At 46.9% G+C, this 23855-nt stretch overlaps 1 protein-coding gene across 1 annotated transcript in view; it reads right to left on the reverse strand.

Annotated features, from left to right (window-relative positions):
• Positions 1–23855, reverse strand: part of LOC135892782 (junctional adhesion molecule A-like) — an 85983-nt gene that overhangs the window by 33823 nt on the left and 28305 nt on the right. Inside the window, exon 3 of the mRNA XM_065420580.1 lies at positions 18684–18797. Coding sequence (XP_065276652.1) covers positions 18684–18797 — 114 coding nt within the window. The remainder of the gene's footprint in view (positions 1–18683; positions 18798–23855) is intronic.

Here is a 23855-nt window from a genome sequence, read left to right on the forward strand (position 1 = left end):
CCCCTTCCACGCCGGGGAGGGTTTAAAAAGGTCCCAAGCAGTTGGAGCCAGCTGAACCTAATTAGTTCCCTAGTAACCCCTTGCCCAGCTGAACCTTATTTCCCCATGGTTCTCTCTCTTCAGTGGCTTGGGAGAGGCCTTTTTAACCCCCTGGGACTGATTACTACCCCGCCCTTTGTAGCTGTTTGTCCTGGGTTTGCCACAGTGGGATGTTTGTGTAAAGAGCCTCCACATCCATGGTGGCTAGGATGGTGTTTTCTGGAAGATCACCAATGCACTGTAGTTTTCTCAGGAAATCAGTGGTGTCACGGAGATAGCTGGGAGTGCTGGTGGCGTAGGGTCTGAGTAGAGTTTCCACATATCCGGATAGTTCTTCAGTGAGCGTGCCAATTCCAGAGACGATGGGGCATCCAGGATTTCCAGGCTTGTGGATCTTGGTAGTAGATAGAATAAACCCGGTCGGGGCTCTAATGGTGTGTTGATTTGTTCCTGTGTTAGTTTAGGGAGTGTCCTGAGTAGATGGTGCAGTTTCTTAGTATATTCCTCAGTGGGATTTCAGGAAAGTGGCCTGTAGAATTTGGTATTGGAGAGTTGTCTGGCAGCCTCCTTTTGGTAGTCAGACCTGTTCATGACGACAACAGCAACTCCTTTATCAGCCTCTTTGATTATAATGTCAGGGTTGTTTCTATGTATAGGTCTATTCTATGTATAGGTCCAGACTGTCATTTCGACCCTCAGGAGGAGTCCATGTGGAGTTCTTCTTGTGTTGTTGGTGGGAGGGTATCTGTGTATCAGTGCACTGTTCAGTGTTATCTTGAAAGTATTCTTTGAGTCGGAGATGGCGAAAGTAGGCTTCCAGATCACCGCAGAACTGTATCATGTTCGTGCGGGTGGTGAGGCAAAAAGAGAGTCCCCGAGATAGGACAGACTTCTGCCGGGTTGAGTGTGTCGCTGGATAAATTGACGATATTGCTGGGTGAGTTAGGGGTACCACTATTCTATCGTGGCCCCATGTGGCAGGTAGGATTTTAGACAGCTTGCGGTCCTTTTTCCTTTGTAGAAAGGTGAAGTGTGTAATGTAGATCTCCTGTCTTATGTTAGTAAAATCTGTTTGTGTGGAGGGTTGGTTATTTATGAAAGTCTCCAGGTTGGAGAGCTCTTTTTTGATGTTTTCCTGTTTGCTGTATAGGATGCTGATCAGGTGGTTCCTCAGTTTCTTTGATAGTGAAATTTCCAAAGGCAGGTATAAATATGCAGGCAGGAATCAGTCTAGAGATAACGAGGTTAGTTCAATCAGGGAGGGTGAGGCCCTCTTCTAGCAGTTGAGGTGTGAACACCAAGGGAGGAGAAACTGCTCTTGTAGTTGGCTAGCCATTCACAGTCTTTGTTTAATCCTGAGCTGAAAGTGTCAAATTTGCAGATAAACTGAAGCTCAGCAGTTTCTCTTTGAAGTCTGGTTCTGAAGTTTTTCTTTGCTGTAGGATGGCTACCTTTAAATCTGCTATTGTGTGGCCAGGGAGGTTGAAGTGTTCTGCCACAGGTTTTTGTATATTGTTTCAATTATTTCAAATTTGGTGACAATAGATACCTCCAGACCAGTGGCACCGCTATGGGCACCCGCATGACCCCAATATGACAACATCTTTATGGCTGACCTGGAACAACGCTTCCTCAGCTCTCGTCCACTCACGCCCATTCTCTACCTATGCTACATTGATGACATCTTCATCATCTGGATCCATGGGAAGGAGACTCTGGAAGAATTCCACCACGATTTCAACAGCTTCCACCCCACCATCAACCTCAGCCTGGACCAATCTACACGGGAGGTCCATTTCCTAGGCACCACAGTACAAATAAGTGACGGTCACATTAACACCACCCTATACCGAAAACCCACCGACCGCTATGCCTACCTTCCTGCCTCCAGCTTCCATCCCAGACACACCACACGATCCATCGTCTACAGCCAAGCACTGAGGTACAACCGCATTTGCTCCAACACCTACAAGGATTCTCAAAACTATGATACCCGCACGAGGAAATAAGGAAACAAATCAACAGAGTCAGACGTGTACCCAGAAGCCTCCTGCTGCAAGACAAGCCCAAGAAAGAAGCCAACAGAACTCCAGTGGCCATCACCTACAGTCCTCAGCTTAAACCTCTCCAACGCATCATCAGTGATCTACAACCCATCCTGGACAATGATCCCTCGCTTTCACAGACCTTGGAAGGCAGCCCAGTCCTCGCCCACAGACAACCCGCCAACCTTAAGCATATTCTCACCAGCAACAAAGCTCGATGCCAACTCTGCCCACATATTTACACCAGCGACACCATCACAGGACCTAACCAGATCAGTTACAACATCACCGGTTCATTCACCTGCACGTCCACCGATCTTATATATGCCATCACGTGCCAGCAATGCCCCTCTGCTATGTACATCGGCCAAACTGGACAGTCCCTACATAAAAGGATAAATGGACAGAAGTCAGATATTAGCAATGGCAATATACAAAAACCTGGAGGAGTACAAACAGCAAACAGGAAAACATCAAAAAAGAGCTCTCCAACCTGGAGACTTTCATAAATAACCAACCCTCCACACAAACGGACTTTACTAAAAGAAGACAGGAGATCTACATTACACACTTCACCTCTGTACAAAGGAAAAAGGACTGTAAGCTGTCTAAAATCCTACCTGCCACATGGGGCCACGATAGAATAGTGGTACCCCTAACTCACCCAGCAATATCGTCAATTTATCCAGCTCCACACTTAACTCGGCAGAAGCGACTGTCCTATCTCGGGGACTCTCTTTTTGCCCCACCACCCCCACAAACATGATACAGTTCTGCGGTGATCTGGAAGCCCTCTAGTCTATAAGGTGCCACAGGACCCTTTGTTGCTTTTCATACCAGAGGTTCCCAACATGCTTTACAAACCAACTCCCCAACAGTCTGAATCACTATTGATCCCAATTGCTATGGACCTGCATTCATTCCACAAGTGGAACTCCCTTGGATGGCAGTTGATGTTTTGCATGCAGAATCCTAGAATATCAGGGTTGGACGGGACCTCAGGAGGTCATCTAGGCCAACCCCCTCCTCAAAGCAGGACCAATGCTCAAACTACTGAGCTATCCCTCCCCCGTCATGCTATGGAGATCCACACTGCACATCAGAGTGGGAAATATTGCTGAGTCTGTGCAGAATGAGAGACAAAGCACTGGCATAAGTTCGCATTTATTGTTTGATGGCTATTGCAGTATCAAACTTGGGCCTCATTTGGTTAGTCAATGTACCCAATTATTGTAATGGTAATGGTTTTATTGTATTCCCAATTATTATGATTGTAATTGTTTGCATTTCTGTTTATATTATATCTGGTGTTAGGTCAATTGTAATGATTTTAGTTATACTCACCTGGTTATAATTGTTTGAGATGTAAGATTTTGATAAATAGCCTTTCAAATAAAAGCTCTGGGTTTTGCATCTTTTACTCCTGAGTGGTGCAGATTCATGCAAGCAGGCTGTGATGCGGTGTTCATCCCCAAACAAGGCCTGAAGGGGTAAGTTATGCCAATTTACCTATAGGCTACACATGGAGGAAAGCCAGGAAATGTTAAGGCCTAATTGGCCTAATCTTCATCTCCAGGCCTTGTGTGGGGTGGAAACCCCATCGCACAGGCCCACAAGCGTAAGTACAATTCAGATCTGAGTAAGGGTTGCAGCACTAGGTCCATAAAATATCAAGTCAACCAGATCTCTCTCATCAACATCGAAATGTGTTTGGCCCAGATCCTCAAAGGTATTTAGGTACATAGGCTAATATATACAAAAGGGCCTTAGGCATAGGATGATCAGTGTCACAACACCTAACTTTTAGGCTCCTAGGCAAAGCGATAGGCACCTTTGAATGCAATCCACAAAGCCAGCATGCTAGGAGCCACCTAAGCCATCCAGCGGGAGATGCAGACAACAGGGGCGTATCCTAAGTCCCACGCTTCTCTCAGAGTTCAGCACCTATCTCTGCTAGAGATCCATGAACTGAGGTAAGAAAGGCATTAGGTCACCTAAGCGGTGAATGGGCCTGATTTGACAGGTGTGCTCAGATGCCACCAACTGGATCAGGACTTTTAGATGAGTTTACACAAAACAGCTGGGGTGGGGTGGGGTGGAGAAAGAGAGCAGCTCTCTTATAACCTTTAGCCTAGTGGTTAGAGTACTCACCCAAGATGTGGAAGACAATCCCCCCCATTCAAGTCCCCCCCCACACACACATCCTCCTGAGAGGAAGCAGGGATTTGAACAGGGATCTGCCACATCTGAGGTGAGAACCCTAATCACTATGGTATGGAATATCCTGACATGGGGCTCCCTCAGTCTCTTCTATTAAAGTTTTTCAACTTAAATTAAATGATTCTATATTAATTGGGCTAGACAAAGTTAAATGACACTATAGCTTAGTGATTAGAGCACTCACCTGAGCGATGTAGATCCCTGTTAAAATTCCTTCTCCTCATCAGGCAGAGGAGGGACTTGAACTGGGGGTCTCCCACATCCCATAACCACTAAGCTAAAGATTATAAAGGAAGGTTCCCTCCACCACCTGCAACTGTTGTGTTAACTCACCTAATGGGCCCAATCCAGTAAGCAGCCTCTGGGCATGCCTACCTGATCAGGCCCAGCATGCAATTTAGGTGGACAAATGCCTGTCTTCCCTGGTTTGTGGATCAGCCTGGAGCATAGACAGGAGATGGCGTCTGAGCGCCTGCGGTGAGGCAGCACAGCACATGCACACAGGCAGAAATGTAGGCACCTAGGGTACTCCCTCTGCACATGATTCGCCACTGAATTAGTTTAGGAACGTACAGGGGTAAGCAGCAGTCAAAGGGGAGTTTTGTGGATCTCAGTAGGGCCTAAAAATGGGACTTAGGCACCTAAGTACCTTTGTGGATCCCACCTCTAACTCCTGTCAAAGTTAGATTCAAGACTCACAATTTGTTAGACCACTCTGTTTATTAGCACAGCGCTCTGCTAATACATTCAGATAATGTGAGCACCATGCAAGACCCACACTACCTTATTTTATACAGATAAAAAGGGCGAGAACTGAACAAGAGGACAAAGAAAGCAGAACTGACAAGTTTACCGGAGGCTACATATACATATTCAATTTCCTTACTAACTTTAACAGATCTCCGGCTAATGTTCCACCATTAGCTTAAGCGGACTCATTGTTTATGCCTTAATGTTCCTTTTCCTGACACCTGTATTTCAACATTCCTTATTTCTGCTTAAAGGTACATACAGCATTTCTTCAATCCATTCTATTTTTACAATATAATTCATTCTACTTTCACAATCCCTCCTTTTGGTCAAGCTACGCTATGACCAACAATTACTGGGTTCCACATATTAACCGTTCTTTATCTCTTTGTTCATCAGCGATATTCAAAATCATCATATTCGCACTCTGTTTTGGGGCAGTCACCTGGGTGGCATACCTTACACAATTCTGGATACAACAGGAGATTAACTGAAAACATACAAAAATCATTAGGTTCTCGTGGGAAGGACCCTAGCACTCGGAATTCTGGGAAGAGTCGGGCGGGATAACAGATACCTGACCAGTTAGCTGGTAACGCAGTATTGGTCCCACAAACCCAATGATGGCCTATTAAGGCCGGGAAGGGTCGGTTGCACCCATTTGTCACATAGGTGCCTGCAAAGAAGGAGTAATATCCTCCAAAGGGCACAGGGTAATTCTCCTTACGAGGAGTGGTGTTATTTGCATGGCATTGAAAGATTGTATTGTTTTCACTAAGGTTACTATAGGGGGAACATGAGATTGATTTTTCTGTTTGATACCAGGACGAGAAAAAATTCATATGCCCATACCCGGCCCGCCACTCTTTAGTTTTGTTCGAATAATCCCATACACCATTGGCCACAATATGCCGAAGGCAACGGCTTTTTCCCAAATCCAACCCTGTCCCATTACATGCCCAACACCAATGACCTTTTCCCTCCACCACACTTATCCATTTAGATACATTTATTCCCACTGCTTCCCAAGTGTCATTGCTGTTCCATGTTTTGTTAAACGGACGAGGTCCTCCAGTGAGGTCTGGGGAATTGAGTGGGATTGCCAGGACAGGAACACCAGCTTGAGAGTGGGCTGGGATGTGGCTGCAGACCCGGCAATTAGAAATATTAAGGGTCTGAGCTATCCACACTTGCTGCTGGATAAAAGAATTGTCATTGTGGACTTCCCGGACCTTAAGACACCAGCAGCCAAGGAACAGGCGCCACCAGAGGCGCATGTTGGAGGCAAGGCCCTGCTAGTTCTGACAACCTCAACTGAGGGAACCGCAGTCACGGTTTTACATCCACCAGGGAGCAGGCGCTAGGCTCGCTACTGCTTCTTCTTGCGCCTTGCTTTAGGTCGTCGTCTGCTTCTGGCAACCCTTACGAGAGTGTAGATTGTAAGGTATTGCAGGCTGTTCCTCTACGTCTTCTTCTTTAGTCAAAATTGACTCTGCGTGGTTCTGAGGTGATGATTGGTTTGCTGGGGATGGTGCCTTCTTACACTGCGAAGCATGTATCCACGCTGCGATGCCAGATAGTTTAACAGCCGTCTGGGTAGTAAGCAGTACCTGATGAGGACCCTTCTACCAGGGCTCCAAGGCGTGTTTTCGATGATAGTGCCGTTCGTAGATCCAATCACCTGGCTCGAGGTCGTGGCAAGCGTCAGAGGTGGGTTCCGTTGGCCAGGCAGCTCAACCCTGTGAATGGAAGTGACTTACGGCTTGCATTAATCCCTTGCAATATTGAAGGAGCGTACTGTGAGTCGAGTTCAAGTCTGGGACTGGAGTAATGGTAGCCATAGCTCGCATAGGGCGTCCCATCACAATTTCAAAGGGACTCAATTTATGCCTTTGGGATGGAGTGGATTGCATTTCCATAAGGGCCAGAGGTAAAGCCGCTGGCCAACTTAACCCTGTAGAGTCACAAATTTTAGCAAGCTTATTCTTAAGGACACCATTTCGTCTTTCAACTACACCTGCGCTCTGTGGGTGGTAGGGACAGTGCAACAGGTGTGTGATATGTAATACACGATCCAGGTGTTGAACAAGTTGTCCAGTAAAATGTGTACCCCGATCACTGGACAGAGTGGCAGGAATTCCCTTGGCAGGCATAATATGATTTAATAAACATTTGGCAACAGACAGTGAGTCAGCCTTTCGACAAGGAAAGGCTTTGATCCAACCAGAAAATAAGCATACCATAACCAAAATAAATGCATATTGTTGACACTTAGGCATTTGTACAAAATTAAGTTGCCAATGCAAGAATGGTACTTGGGGCAGGCCCCGGAACCCCTGAGCCACTTTTACAGGTTTACCAATATTGTGGCTTTGGCAAGTGGTACAGGCGGCACAGTGACGGGTTGCAAAAGAGCTGAAATGGGGGGCCCACCATCCTGCCTTAGTTACAGCAGAGACCATCCCCTCCTTTCCGACATGTGAAACACCGTGTAGCAGGGCGGCCAGTGACGGGTAGAGTGAAAAGGGGGCCACAAAGGCGCCAGCAGGCGAATGCCAAAGGGAATCAGGATGTAGAGAGCAACTGGGCAACCCAGGAATCTTTTTCGGCTTCTGGGTCAGAGTCTTGGAGCAGGGTGAGGTTAGTGAGGGACGGCGATGGTATAGAAACAGAAAGGGAACCTAGGAATGCATCTGGAGAAGGTTCTATGGCAGCAGCATGTTTAGCAGAGGCGTCAGCAAATGCGTTACCCTTAGCAACATCAGTATCCGCCATCGAGTGGCCAAGGCACTTAACAATAGCTAGGGCAGACGGAAGTAAAACTGCATACAGGAGAGCAGCGATGTAGGGGCCATTTTTGATAGGGGTACCGGGGGAGGTAAGGAAACCCCGAGCTTGCCAGAGGGTGCCAAAGTCATGTACAACCCCAAAAGCGTAGCGGGAGTCAGTGTAAATGGTGGCGGAGCATCCCTCCGCCAAAAAGCAGGCACAGGTGAGGGCAACTAATTCAGCAACTTGCGCTGAGGTTACAGAAAGTAAAGGCGCAGCTTCTAGAGTTTCAGAGAGTGACACTACAGTGTATCCTGCAAGGAGACGACCTTGGTTGTCTCGAAAACAGGAACCATCAGTAAACAAAACAAGGTCAGAGTTAGGGAGAGGGACATCAGAAAGGTCAGAGCGCGGGACGATGACAGCAGAGACAGTTGCAAGGCAGTCATCGGGATCACCGTCATCAGACAAAGGAAGGAGAGTGGCAGGGTTTAACTGAGAACAATGCTTTATGGTGATATACGAAGCCGACAGCAGTAAAAGTTCATACCTGGTAAGGCGGGCGGTGGAGAGGTGGCCTGTGTTATGTTGTAGCAGGAGGGTTTCACAGAGTGAGGTACCATGAGGGTAAGAGGAGAGCGGAGGACAAGGGATTTGGACATTTCGACAAGGTACACTGCGGCAGCCACAGCATGCAGGCAGGGGGGTAAGCCTTGGGCAACAGGGTCCAAAGTGGCAGAGAAATAAGCCACTGGGCGGTTTTTGTCTCCGTGCATCTGAGTGAGGACTCCCAGTGCACACCCAGATTGCTCGTGGCAGAAAAGGGTGAAGGGCTTAGAATAGTCAGGCAGTCCTAAGGCGGGGGCAGAAGCCAAACCCTGTTTGAGGGAAACAAAGGCAGAGTTGGCCTCAGGGGGCCACGGCATGGGGTCAGGGACAGAGACTCGAGTGAGGTCCTGGAGAGGTTTTGCAAGGGAGGCATATTGGGGAATCCATTGCCTGCAAAATCCAGCCATGCCCCAAAACTTTCGGCCCTGGTGTGGGGAGCGGGGTCGGGGAAAGCTGAGGATAGCTTGGACGCGGGCGGGAGAAAGTGTACGGGAACCCTGGGAGAGGAGAAAGCCAAGGTATGTGACGGAGGCCTGACAGAGCTGTAGCTTAGAGTGAGAAGCCTTGTGACCCTTCTTTGCTAGGGCAGTAAGGAGCACTAAAGAATCAGTTTCTGAGGCAGACAACGAAGGGGAACAGAGGAGTAGATCATCTACATATTGGACTAGTGTGGACCTGGACGGAAAAACAAGGTCAGCAAGGTCTCGGGTTAATGCTTGGGAAAAGTAAGATGGGCTTTCAGTATACCCCTGAGGGAGCATGGTCCATGTGTACTGTTGCCCCTTGTAAAAAAAGGCAAAAAGATACTGGGAGTCAGGGTGAACCGGGACAGAAAAGAAAGCAGAGCACAAATCAACAACAGTAAAATGAGTTGCACCTGGTAGGATAGAAGCCAGAATTGTTGCTGGGTTAGGGACAACAGGAAAGGCGGGTATAACAATGCGGTTAACGGCTCGAAGATCCTGAACAAACGGCCACGATTTACCATCAAACTGGGAGGATAGGGGTGTTACAGGGGCTGGAGTAGGGGACAATAATGCCTTGTTCCCACAGGGCGGTCATGACCCGAGCAATGCCAGCCTCTGCTTTGGGGTTTAAAGGGTATTGAGACAGGGGTTTAGAGGAGTCAACAATAATGCAGACGGGGTCAGTATTTAAGCGGCCCACTTCAGATGGGTGGGTTGGCCACAGAAAAGATGGGACCTGCGAAATTAGGTGTTCAAGGGACGGGATGAATGGGTAACAGGGAACTGGAGTGGAAAGGGAAGTTTCAGACAGCAGGGAGGCCACAGAATGGCTCAGAGAGGACTGGGGTATTTATAAGTAGACACCATCTGGGGAACAATAGATGGTACAGCCAAGTTTACATAACAGATCCCGACCCAAAAGGTTTACCGGAGTGGAATCAGAGAGAAGGAATGCATGATCCGCGGAAAGGGGACCAACTTGGACCGGTAGAGATTTTGAGGAGAATTACTCCTGATGCAGACCAGTGTAAATGAAGGGGCAAGGAATGAGGCTGCCTGTGCTCCTCCTGCAGGATTCAGTGTTTCTTAGACACTGTTTCCCTTTGATCTTTACTACTGTTTTCTCACAGCCCTGTGGCCTCTAAGATTGTAGCACTTCTCATTAAGTCTAATAGTGTTCTTTGTTTCTTAAGGACGTTCTTACTTTTCCTAACGCAAGAACAAAATACTTAGCTTCTCCATCTCAAAGAATATTCCCAATACAGGTGAATTTACACACATCACATGCTTTTAACTTGGATAGTTACATTATACTCATTTTACAAGGTGGGCCCTTAGGGACAGAGAAGTCAAGTGACAGGACTAGCATCACAGTGGGATTGCGTAGGAGTACCTTACCTCTTTCTGCTGGGTACAGTTGCTACCTCAGTCTCCCACTTGTTCCCAGCTTGTCTGGCAGGAAGGGCAGTTTTGTGCTCTAGGCATACTGGAGAAAGTCAGGCTACACAGACTTCCACATAGGAAAATACCTGGGGGGTGCGTAAAGCCCACTCTAGAGCTTCATTCTCTGCTGTCTCAAAGAGGGTGGTCTATGAAAACCCAGTCTTTTTATTAATGGACCCCACCTGCCCCACTGCCAATCTCCCTCTGACCTGAATTAACCCCTTCCCTGCTCTCTACTTGTATAAAGCTTCTACTCACCATTAGAGGGAGTAAGGGCTAGATCTAGAATTAGAACTCAGGAATTCCTGCTTCCATGTTCAGAGCAGCATCTTGCACTGCTCTCAGCATCAGAAAAATGAGGTGCATTGTCAGGCTTTACAAAAAACCACTCTTGTATTGCATTCGCACAACTCCACCACAGCAAAATGTTGTTGCATTCAAATTTTGTGGTGCAATAGACATTGCTCGTGTGCTGTTTTTTTGAGTGTAAAAAGTAATCAAAATAAAAATAAAGTATATAATAAAATACAGAAGAGAATATCTGGATTATTAAACAAGAAAATTGGCTTTAAACATACAGCAGCTTGGGTTCCTGCACCTCCTCTAGGAGCCAGCCCAAACTGTGTTTCTGCCTTCAGTGTCAGAGTGGGGAGGCATATTTCTATATTCAGATATACCCATAGCATTTGTGTACACAAACTGTACCTGGAACTTGGTTCCTCTCTCTAATTGGCATAACCTTCCTGTAGGGGTACCTATTATATAATGAACTGGTATAAAATAGGATTATTGGTTAATATGTATGGCCCATAGATTTAAAGTCAGCTCCCTGAAAGGCAGTGAAACCATCTAATTTGGTCTCTTGGCCCTGTAAGAATTCAGTCAGCTGCCTTGCAGAACTGTTGAGGGGGATACAGAAGAAGGATACAAACAACTGCAGCAGGAGTCGCAGTATAAAGAGCACTATAGTAATCAAGCTAAAATTGTCCTAGTTAATGTATGACATATGTCCGATTCCCGCACAAACTAATTATTTCACCTCTTTTGAGGAGCTGAGGCAACAAAATGATAGAGTACTGCTTGCTGCTTGAGTCCAAACATGCTCATGGTGATAGAGAGCAAGCTGTCAGGAAGGGTCCTTCTTTGCAAACTGACGTAATGGGTTAGACCCCAGCTTACTGGAAGGTGAAAGAAAGTTACAGCACATGAATGGCCATTTTAATCCCTTTTCTCAAGACTGTAAATGCTAACTTGGACTGATCGGAGAAAATAACCATCCAAAAAATGAAGCGGAGTCATGACACGCCGAGGTGGCATTCCATCTTCTCAGAAAGGGCCCAGACTAGGGTGTCCAGTCTGTGAAAGAAATTTACTGAAACATCTCTCACGGTGAGATTTTATCTGTACTCAATTGTATTACTGTATTAGGCTTAGATTTGCGTGTTTTATTTTATTTCGCTTGGCAATTCACTTTGTTCTGTCTGTTACTACTTGGAACCACTTAAATCCTACTTTCTGTATTTAATAAAATCACCTTTTACTTATTAATTAACCCAGAGTATGTAGTAATACCTGGGGGGGGGGGCAAACAGCTGTGCATATCTCTCTATCAGTGTTATAGAGGGCGAACAATTTATGAGTTTGCCCTTTATAAGCCTTATACAGGGTAAAATGGATTTATTTGGGGTTTAGACCCCATTGGGAGTTGGGCATCTGAGTGCTAAAGACAGGAACACCTCTGTAAACTGCTTTCAGTTAACTCTGCAGCTTTGTGGCACGTGGTTCAGACCCTGGGTCTGTATTGGAGCAGACGGGAGTGTCTGGCTCAGCAAGACAGGGTGCTGGAGTCCTGAGCTGGCAGGGAAGGCAGGGGCAGAAGTAGTCTTGGCACATCATTTGGCAGTTTCCAAGAGGGTTTCTGTGATCCAACCCATCACAGCTGTAGCTCTCATTTTCTACCACCACAGAGAAGTTTGCCAGCCCAGCTTCACTACTACAGACTCTGGCCAAGCTGTAAGTGCAAGTGCCCTGGAAATCAAAGGCCCGTCCGTCAAAGGTCAGATAGTGAGGGTCACCAGATGCTACACATTTGCCAAAGCATGTGGCGTGGCAGCCTAGGATTCCATTCTCCACCCTGCACTGCACATTGGCTCCGCAGGAGGCCTCCTGGCACTCAACGACCCCGCTGTGTTTGCACCGGCACCGTTCCTGGCAGGAGGCGCTGGGGTAGAACTCCTCTCCCTTCCTGTAGTACCTGCCCTGGTGCACACAGACATACTGCACGACGGGGACACACCAGTCTCTGCTCAGGAGGAACCCGGCGTCACAGAAACAACCTTCGGCACAGGGGGCGTCACAGCCATCAGGCCCCTAAAGGCTGTGGCAGGTGGCAGGGCAGCCGCTCCCACAGAGCTCGTAGTGTGAGTTACTGGGGCAGCTGGCACCTGCAGGAGAAGATCAGAGGGAACGTGCAGATGGGGGTGAGAGAAAGCTTCTTAAATTAAGGCACCACCGGAAGAGAAGGTGCAGGTATCACTTACAATAGTGTTGTTCGGGGGAATTGGGAGCCAAAACTCCTGGGTTCTAGTCATGGTTCAGGGAGGGACGTGGGGTCTACTGGGTTAGAGCAGGCAGGGCTGGGAGCCAGGATCTAGCCAATCAGAGCTGGAGGGCTTGCAATCAGGTTTCCTGGGTTGTACTGCCAGCTCTGGGAAGGGATTAGGATCTAGTTGCTTAGTCACAGAAGGGCTGGGAGTCAGGACTCTGGGGTTTTCTTTCTGACTCTTGGAGGGACATTTGGTCTAGTGGTTAGAGCTGCAGACAAGGGGACGTGTTCCAAGTTGAAACCCAAATTCTGGAGTGGGCAGCTGTGTATGGTTTAGTGATGGAGGACTTCGATGGCCAGGGCTGCGTGGCGCTGCAGAGCTGTGGGTGCTTCAAGAAGTGGATATATTACAAGGTACCGCCCCCTGCTGGGGGTATTAACTCCTATAAGTTCACTTCCTCCACACCCTGCTCTCATCAGCCATGTTGACTCAGACCATTGTCAATTGCCAATGGCAATATAGTAACTCCTCACTTCAAGTTATCCCAGTTAATGTTGTTTCATTGTTACGTTGCTGATCAATTAGGGAACATGCTCGTTTCAAGTTGTACAATGCTCCCGTATAACCTTTGGCAGCCACCTGCTTTGTCCACTGCTTGCAGGAAGAGCAGCTCGTTGCAGCTGGCTGGTGGGGGCTTGGAACCAGGGTGGACCGGCAGCCCCCCTATCAGCTCCCCGTTCCCTTAAGTTCCCTGTGTAGCAGCTTCCCAGCAGGCTACCAACTGCCGGCAGTTCAGCTGTCCCTCCCGCCACTGCCATGTGCTGCTCCTGCCCTCTGCCTTGGAGCTGCTCCTGGGAGCCTCCTGCTTGCTGTGCAGGGGAGTGGGAAGGAGGGGAGCTAATGTCAGGGTGTCTCCCTCCCCCCTACTCTTGCACCCCGGTTACCCCTTCTGCATATAGAGCAGGGTGGGGACAGGACCGGGCTCAGGATGGAGAGAGCTTGCTAACCGCAGCTGCTGTCTCAACTTCCTGATTTTTGTACTTAGAGTGGGGTCAGCATACTTAAGAGGGGCTATGCACATCTCTCTCTCTCTCCCACTCACACAGGGTGTGTGTCTCGGTCTCTGTCTGCCACGCTGTCTCCCCTCCCTCTATTCGTGCTGCCTTGTAGAGTGTGGGGCTACGTTAACAACAACGTGTTAACCCTTGAGGGCTCAGCCGAATGCTAGTTAATCATTTAGCAGTAAGGTATTCCCCAGGAAATATCCCACCCTCTTCCACCCTTTAACTTCACCACCTCAACCAAGCTTCATAATCATCATTGCTGTGTACAGTATTAAATTGTTTCTTTAAAACTTATACTCTGTGTGTGTGTATATAGATAGATAGATAAAATATAGTTTTTTGTCTGGTGAAAAAAATTTCCCTGGAACCTAACCCCCCCATTTACATTAATTCTTATGGGGAAATTGGATTTGCTTAACATCGTTTTCTAAGTATAACATTATGGTGGAGAATTGTGAAAGGGGGAATATTGGCATATGTTGTGGTTATTGTGAAAACTGGCGTGCACACCGCCAGCTCTAGAAGGCTTGGCACTTCTATTTTGCCAACCAGGCAAACTCTGAAGGATATAGGAGTTTGTCCACCTCCTGGCCTTGAAGGATATATATATATAGGTAGAGGTAAAATATACATGTAAAAATTACTATATGCAAATTACCTAACTGATAGAGGAAGGAGAGAACTGCCCATAATTGGCAGCACAAAGGAGCCACAGATAAAGGACATATCTGGTCAGCAAACAAACTACCTGAAACCAAAAGACTCAAATTATGACCCTCCAGAGGAAGGTGGAAGGAGTCAAACCTAAGAATAAGAGGGGGACAGGTTAACCCTAAATAGAAAAATGCAGTATGCAGTGCTGAAATCTGAAGACAAATACAAAAGTGTTCTGCTTATATACATGACACCCCTACCTTTTAATTCACCAAAAGCCCAAGGATATAATTCATGGTATAACAAGATACTTTTAATAGATTTGATGTTAATATTAAACATTGGGATAAATGTAATGTTAATAAGTACCCCTTTAAGGTCATAGGGTAATGATGCTTCTCAACTATTACCTGTGAATAAATGTAAAGCTTAGCACAGCAGAAAAACCATTATCAACTTGGTCTTCTGGATAAGAAGGGAAACTGAGGTACACCACCTCCTGAATTTAATGACTGAACAGTGGGATAATTTCCCCTAAACCCTTAAAAGGTAAAAGACATTGAAACCTGGCCTGCCTATAGAACAAAAACACAGGAAAATATGGGGGTAATTCCTCTGTTTTGCCTGAAATCAGCAAGGCTATTTGTAAAAGAAAGGGATATTTTAAGCAATAATCTGCCACCCCAAAAGGGGTAGAAACATGGTGTTTTTGTCTTTCAGAAAATCACAAAAAGCTGGTACCAACTGAAGAGCAACCCAGAATACCATGGATCTACTGTCGTAACAAAACTTGTGTTTTGTGTTGTGTTGTTTGTCTTGTTGCTAGCATTGTTATGTATTGAAAAATGCTTTTAATGCAGTAGTTTAACTATATTTTCAGAAGCCAATGTTGCAGAAGGGTGGAGGTCAAGGAATGCCAGTCTGTTAACAGGGAAACATCCTCAGGTAGCAGACACAATATTAGGAGGGATTGGTTTTGGAGTAGGAATTATGAATACTGAACCTGGAGGTAATTAAGAATAAATTAAGCTCTCTGTCCCAGCTACAGGACAGCCTGATACAGAAACAAATACATGCTAATGTGGATCTAGTCCAAATAAGTCTGGGTAATTTGAAAGCTAGATGGAATATGTGGCTCAATGCCATCACCTGGCTGCTGTATAGGAAACAGATGGAAATTGAAAACCATACTGCTATAGCCATGGGATGTACTGAAATGCAGATACTTGCTTTGTCCACCTTGGATCACGAAATGTTTTGGGTAATAGCGGGAAACACTAAGGTTTTAATACACTTCTAAAGCAAAGAAAAAGATCATTGATACTTATCAATATGAATGGATGCAGTATGTTTCTAGCATGGTAAGGCCAGACCTTTTAATTAGAGAAATTGTTGGTAAAATTGCACCCCAACAGTCTCTGGAAGCAAGGATATGGAAAGTTAGTCCACTCCCCATATTGCACATGGGATCTTTCTTGCTACCCCGGATCTCGAGCCAGTGGGCTGGGGAGGGAGGGAAGCTATTGGACACCAGAGGTTGAACCGAATGGACTCCTCAAAAGTGGGTATGTTTGTCCTTACCTATTGCCCCAGAGCCCTGTACCAAAGATATATCGCTGGGATCGTGTATGTGGGATAAATTGGATAATGAGACCAAGGTACTGTATAATGGGCAATGTGTATGTGTGAATTCTTGGGAAGAGGTCTTTTGGGAGATGAATGTAAATGCAATGTAAGTACTGTGTTTACCAATTATCACACTTACTATCTACCACAGCCAGAAAAATGTCATCTTACTGTGAGCACTAATGGCTCCTCTGGGAGGGGGAGGGGACGGAGCGGCTGCGTTGGTTGGAGCCGTTAGGGAGCAGCTCCGGCAGGGGAGGGAGCCAGATTAGATTAGATTAGAGAAAGGGAGAGACTCAATATATTGTTAGGAGGATGGATTAGATGGATAGGGAGATTAAACAGATTTAATAGATGGGTAGATCAATTAGATGGATTGGGTGATTAAATAGATTAAGTGGAGGATACGTGGCTAAAATGGATGGAGAGATTAAATGGATGTAATAGATGGATAGGTTTGTATTGGCAATTGTAATCAGTCACCCTGAAGAAAAAACGGTGGGATTTTTTTATGACTAAAAAAATTTCCCAAATTGAAAATTTTTTGGTTTTGGAATCAATAAAATTTCATTTTCAAAAACTACTTAACCTGCAAATGGGAAACTGAAACATAGTTTAAAAATGTTTTTTTAAAAGGAAAATAAAAAACGAACAGAATGAAAATGAATTCAAAATTCACCATTTGGGGTTTGTTTTCAATCAGCTCTACCTGTAAAGTTCTTTAGAGGGGCGGGGTTCTGCAGGGCTACTTCCAAGACTGCGTGTACGACTATTGCTTCTTCAAAGGCCAACAAGCCGTGATATGCCAGCTTATCACCAGCTATACTGCAGCCTGCCAGGCCACCGGGGTCACTATATATGCCTGGAGGACCAACTCCTTCTGCAGTAAGTGGAAGCAGCTTGGGACCGCCTTCTGGGATGAAAGTTAATGTACGAGGGAAAGAAAACAGGGTCTTTGCTCAAGGGAAAGCCAAGTTGGTTGGTGTTCAGGGAAGGGGATACGAGATGTTTCTCCCCTAGGGGGTGCAGGCTTTGATCCAGCCCCAGGGTAGGGGGACTGGCCAGGTCAGGGTGGGCATGGGAGAGGATATGGGGCTTTTCCCCTCTAGGGGGCACCAATTCTGATCTGATCCCAAGACAGGGGAACTGACTGGCTCAGGAGCAGGGAATTGGAATTCAGGGCCTGTCCCCTGGAGGGTGCAAATTCCGATCCAGGCCCTGCCTAGGGGTAGAAGTTGACTCAGTGTGGGTTGTCCAGGGATATGGGGCCTGTATTTCATGAGTGTGTGGGTCTCATGCAGGTCCTTATTGTACAAATGAGCCTGTCACAGAGCTCATGCTAATATCTGGAGTTGCCAGTGTCAGAAGAGGCCAAGAGCTGAAGGGGCCATGGAGACTGAACTTTCCTCTGACAAGGGGTCCTGCAACAACATACTGGCAAGGCACAGTATGAAGGAAGCTTGCCTGGCAGCTTCCCATACTGCACCCAACAGACTCCATTCTCCAGGGCTGTCATCAGGCTCCCTTCTCCAGCCCTTACGTTGTTACATAGTTCAGAATCCAGCTAGTTTTCTTTTATGGGATGCTACCGTCTTGTTGTTTCAATGACAGGTCTCTCCTGTGCCCAAAACAGCCACCGTGAGGTCTACGCCCGGGGCTGCCAGTCGACCTGTAGCAGCCTCTATGCCCCAGTTCAGTGCTCGGCCCAGTGCTGGGACGGCTGCGTGTGTGATGAGGGCTTTGTGCTCAGTGGTGATGAGTGCATCCCTATGTCCCAATGTGGATGTGTCTACCTGGGATTTTATTATAAGGCTGGGGAGACCTTCCACCCAACGTGCCAGGAGCAGTGTGTGTGCCAGGCCAGCGGAGATGTGGTTTGTAAAGTTTTGTCCAGCCTCCCTCATGAGGAGTGCAAGCTGGTGAACCTGGCAACCCTACCTACAGCGATGGCTCATGTCTTGCAAGGCAGGGCCCGGCTTCCTGCTCCAGGCATTGTGACCTGGTGCATGGGGTAGTAGAACCACTCAGGTTTGGCCCCTCCATTAGACAAGGCAAAACCTGAGTGGTACCACTACCCCATGCACCAGGTCGCAACACCCGGAACGGGGGATGCAGAAGCTGATGTTGCAGGAAGGGTGCAGGGCAGGCTCACTCAAAAATATTTCCCCCCCTTCCCCTCTGCCCACTGGGGCCTCCCATTCACATCGGGTATTTCTGTTTTTGCACCCTTGGTTTCATGCTATCTGTGGGTGCAAGTGAACCCATCAACCCATGCTAAAGCCACCACAAATGCAAAACAAGATAAAAATCAATCATTTAAAGCACTCTGATTTAAAGCAATCCACCCTGCCTCAGATGCTGCAACCAGCTGGTATAACCTGTGCTTATCCAACACCTGGCCCAGAGACCGTAAAGGGGCCCTCAGACATTCCGTACAATGGACTCACGTACCTGTGAATTTCGAATCATAGTAGAACAGCACTATTGAACGGCCCTTTTCAAACTGCCACTCGACCCTGGGTGTTCCGCTTTGCGATACGTACGCAGTACAGGGTATATCAATTGCTGGAAAGAAACAGCAATAAGACAGCATTTGCACTGCACCCCAAAGGTAATGTCATGTAATAAGATCCTATTTGTAAACACTTGGCAGAGCTAAGCCACGAACATATTTGTTTTAAAATGGACTGGGAGCCAGATTTTCATTTATACCCAGGACCAATTACAACGTAGTGTGAAGGGATCATCCTTCCTGAATCCCAAGGGCTGGAAAAAATGCCTAACAGTGAGAGGCTTAGAGAGCTGTTTAGTTCATTGAAAAGAAGATTGCCAGCTAACATGATTATGGCATACAAGTACGTTCTCGGAGGGGAAAAAATACACTAAAGGGCTCTTGGGTACAGAAAGGCAGAAGAACCACCAATGGCTGGAAAAAGCCAGACCTGTTCACAATATTGTATTGTTTTTAAAAGAGTGATTAACCATTGGAACCATCCAGGGAAGCGATGGATTCCTCAACTCTTGATGCCTTCAAATCCGGCCTGGCTGCCTTGCTGGAAGAGATGCCAAACAAGTGATTGGGCTCAATATAAGGGTAAGTGGGTGAAATTATCTGGTCTGTGTGATGCAGGAGGTCAGACTAGATGATCTAATGGTCCCTTCTGGCCGTAGAAATCTACCATTTCTTGAGGGCTACCATCTTAAAGTCACATGGGTCTGAAAATGCAGCCTAGTGCTGACATGCAATACTAAAATCACTGGAACAAAAACATTAACGAGCTTTTTCGTTCACTTTGTGCATTTGGCAGCACTTTGGGTATAGTCCGTTTCAATGCTGCCTTGTCTGGTCAGTTTATGTTGGTCTTTCAATCAGCAAAGGGGCAGAAATTCACTTATGAAAGCTTAAAATAGGAAATTAATTGTGAAGCTGCAGAAACTAGCAGGGACAAGAATTGTATCTGAATCTACTGGGAACTCATTGAGATTTACTAGATTACAAATCAGTGTTCCTGTAAGTGTCAATCCAAAATTAACAATAAATTAGAAAACTGACATCATAGTGACAGCCCGAAGGAGAGTGGAGCTACATTTCGCTCCTTCTTGAATGCCTGGGAGACTAGAGATGGAGTTATCACGGGCAACTGACATTTAAAAAAAAAAAAAAAAAAAAAAAACCCAGGGGTAAAATTTTCAAGTCACTTGGGGCCAGATTTTCAAAGGTATTTAGGTACCTAAAGATGCAGGGAGGCACCTATTGGGATTTGTAAAAGTGAAAGCAATGGGAGTTATATTTCTAGCCCACCTAGGTGCTTTTGAACACCCACTAGGCACCTATCAATAAGCACCTAAATACATTTGACAATCTGGCCGCTTAGGCACTTGTTTGAAAGTTTTACCCTAGATTTAGTAGTTCAACTTGCCAGAGGCCATTCCCGATTCTGTACTAATTCAGTCATCTTGTTAGGGCTCAGTCATTATCTCCACCCTGAACCTCATCTTTATGCTCTGATACAACAGCTATTAAGCCCCAAACTTTCAACTACATTTCATCTGAGACATGGACACTGGAATCTCTGGAACAAGAAGTACTTGAATTTCAAAGATTCAATACTCACCAAAACTACTATAGTATTGCTTTGAGTGCAGAAAGACTCCAAGTGTATTTACTACTGGAGGGAACAGTTTCTTACCCTACAGTAGCTGTGATTCTTCGAGATTTAGTCAGTGTGGATCCCACAGAAGGTGCACATGTGTCTCATGTGCACGAGTTCAGATATTTTGAATAGCAGTATCTGTTCAGGGCTGTAGTAGACAGAGAGAGCCTGGAGCACTGGGCCTGGTGCAAGATCTGTGTCCTGACCCAGAGGCTGTGAACCAAAGTCAGGCCGTGTATTAAAGCAGATGCTTGTAAGTTCACTATTCAGTACGTGAACTTGTCAAAGTTGTTGCTAGTGTACTAGGCACTAGATATTTATGTAAATATATTCCAGCTAGTACAGATAAACCATCTGATCTTGTACTAGATTGGGGTGTGACAGAATTATGAATAGGGATATTTTCTCCAAGACATCAGGAACAAGGGGAGGTAAAAAACAGAGGTCATGGAACATAAGGTGGTACGTAAGTTATTTATCTCAGCCTACAAATGTCGGGGTACCTCGCCTTAACACTTTGTGTGGCCTGGGGGATAGCAGAGACTGCTGCTGCTGACCAGGCACTCATGTGTTAGTGTACCTGTAACCACAGAGCTAGGGCACTAGGACTGTGCCCTGAGGGCAATAAACCTGGCCGAGTGCCTTTGTCACCTTACCATGCCAGTGGTCATTCTTTATGAAAAACATCGAGGTCCGCTGAATGAGCATTATCTGCTGTTAGTACTGGTAACACTGAAGCTCCAAGGACTGAAGCACTGAGCAGCCTGAAGAACGTTACCAAGGCAACGACATTTCAGCCTTCGACATCATTTAACAAGGGCCACGCATGACCTTCAGCTTCCTCACAACTCAAAGCCCTCTCGCGGTCCCTTCCAGTCCTAGAATCTATGAATTAGCTGATGACTCCGAAACTGGCAATGGAAGGTGGCTCGTGGGATCCGCCCTGACTGCAACATCTCGAAGAACCACAGTTACTGCAGAGTAAGGAACCAGACTGTTTTCTAAAAGTATCTGTCGGTGTCGATTCCACTGTAGGTGACTGGCCATCAGTGTCCCCTCTGGATAGTGGGAACGAAGAGAGCCAACTGCATCAGTCAAATAGGGATTGTAATACTGCTCTCCCAAACTTTACATCTGCCCTGGCAGCTAAGTCCAATGCATAATTCTTGACAAAAGCCAGTGTTCTGTATCAGGATCTCCTAGACTTGTCTAAGACAGTCCATCTGTGTCATTCACCCAGCCAACATCCGGGCAGTCAGGTGCAGGGACTTCACGTCTGGACAGAGTATCTGGCCAGGATGCTGGGAGATCAGGTCTGGACAGGACTGGTGGCTGAATGGACACTGGCAAAAGGTCCATTGGCCAAAACTGCCTGGGCCAGTTGGGAGCTACACGAATGATTGTGGCTTTGTCTCTTGATTTTGGAAATCATGCCGAGACCAGGGGAATCAGAGGAAAGGCAAACAGGATACCTGGACTCGATTGCAGAAGAACAGTGTTGGGAAATATTGCCAGGCTCCTGCCCACTTTAGAACAGAAATGCTGACTCTTGGTGTTTTCCTGGGTGACAAACAGGTCTATCACAGGAGTTCCCCAATGGTGGAATCTTGGCGCAATCATGGATCTCTGCAGGGACCACTCCCGACTAGCTATGGATTTTCTGCTCAGCAAGCCCACCAGGTTGTTGCCTACTCCTGGGAGATGGAGAGCCATTGGGGTTATCCTGTGTCGGCGGCACCGTGTCCAGAGCTTGAAGGCATCCCCATAGGGGAGACACGTGTGCACCTCTTTGCTTGATGATGTAGTGTGTCGCAGGTCTGGTCAGTCAGGATGTGCATGGTGGAGTTCGGGAGAGCAGGTAGGAAGGTTGCACAACCTTCTTGTTTATCAGGTGTTTTACTGGGGAAAAAGACCAACTTGAGCCTGAGCTAGAGCAGCCGCAGGTGAAACCTGGCAAGCGATGTCATGTATGTGTACGTTAACATATGTCCCCACAGCTCCAGACACATCCGCATTGTCACAGTCTGGTTTGATTCTATCCCAAGTACTAAAGACTACCCCTGTCTCCAGGAAGGCTCACTCTGACTGATCCAGAGTCAGTCAAGGCTCCTGGGAACTCTATTGCCTGTGGTGAGATAAGAGATTTTTTCCCCTAGCTCATCAGGAGGCCCAGCTGAGAGAATAGGGATAGTGTGTAGTCCAGGCTTTCCGCCATTTCCTCCTGGGATCTGCCCCCATCATCCAGCCGTCGAGCTGAGGGTAGAGGTGAATGAGCTGTTGCTACCGCGAGGCACTTTGTGAAGACTCGTGCCACGGAGAGTCTAAAGGGCAGAACGTTGCACTGATAATGATGGGGCCCCCACTGTGAGCCCTAGGTGCTTCCTGTGAGCTGGATGGATAGCGACGTGGAAGTACATGTCATGTCAGCAGAGAGCCACCAACCAGCCTTGAGCCTCAAGAGATGGGATGATGGAGGCAAATGTCACCATCCTGAATAGGATACAGTGTTGTATATGTCCAATCTTCTCATGTCTAGGATGAAGCTTGGATAGGACGAAAACTCCTTTCTTCTTCAGAAGAAGAAAGAACAGGAGTATAATCCTCTTCCCCAGTACTCCATAGGTACCTACATGCCATAGAAGAGATGAAGCAACTAGTACACTTCTGTTTGTAATAGGTTCTCATGACAAGGATCCCTGAAGAAGGATAGGGCAGGGGGTAATGCGTGGAAATGGATAGGGGAGCCATGGACAATTTCTAATGTCCATTTATTGGCTCGGATGGCTGCCCAGGCCCAGTGGAAAGGCAGTTCCTGAAGGTGGACGCAGGCTCCACACTGACTCCAATGCAACTCCCAATGCTCCTGTCAAATCTGCTGCCTCAGAGGGAGTCTGGTGCACAGAGGTGATGGGTGTCCCCAGGAGTATCTGAGATTCTCTTTGTGGGTAACTCTGGCTGTCAATCCCACTAGTAGGATGGTGTCCTCTGCCTCTGCTTGGGCTGCTACTTGTAAGGGTTCCTTTAGGTGTGTAAATCCCTAAGAATCACAGAGCTTTCCTTGAGGGACTGGAATACTTGGTTTGTTTTCTGCCTGAAGAGCTCCATCCCATTAAAGGGCAGGCCATCTATTGTGGCCTGTACCCACGAGGCTGTCTCAGTGACGACCGTGGCCATACCAGATGCGTTCTTGGCCGCCTGTAGGAATGCTCTCACGACCATCTGGCCTTCCTTGATTAGTTCTTTGAACTCTTCCTTGTTATCTTGAGGGATCTTGGATAGGAAGGGAGTGACCCTCTCCCAATTGAGATAGATGTATTTGGTGAACAGAGCCTGGTATTTGCCAGCTGGAGGGAGGCTGATGAGTATGCCGTATGTCCATGGAGATCCAACTTTTGGGGTCTTTGTCATTAGGCATGCCTTTCGTGGACTGTGATTTCTCCTGTGCTGAAGGAGCCAGGAACTCTGCATT

This window comes from Emys orbicularis, chromosome 20 (genome assembly GCF_028017835.1).
Source record: "Emys orbicularis isolate rEmyOrb1 chromosome 20, rEmyOrb1.hap1, whole genome shotgun sequence".
Lineage (NCBI taxonomy): Eukaryota > Metazoa > Chordata > Testudines > Emydidae > Emys > Emys orbicularis.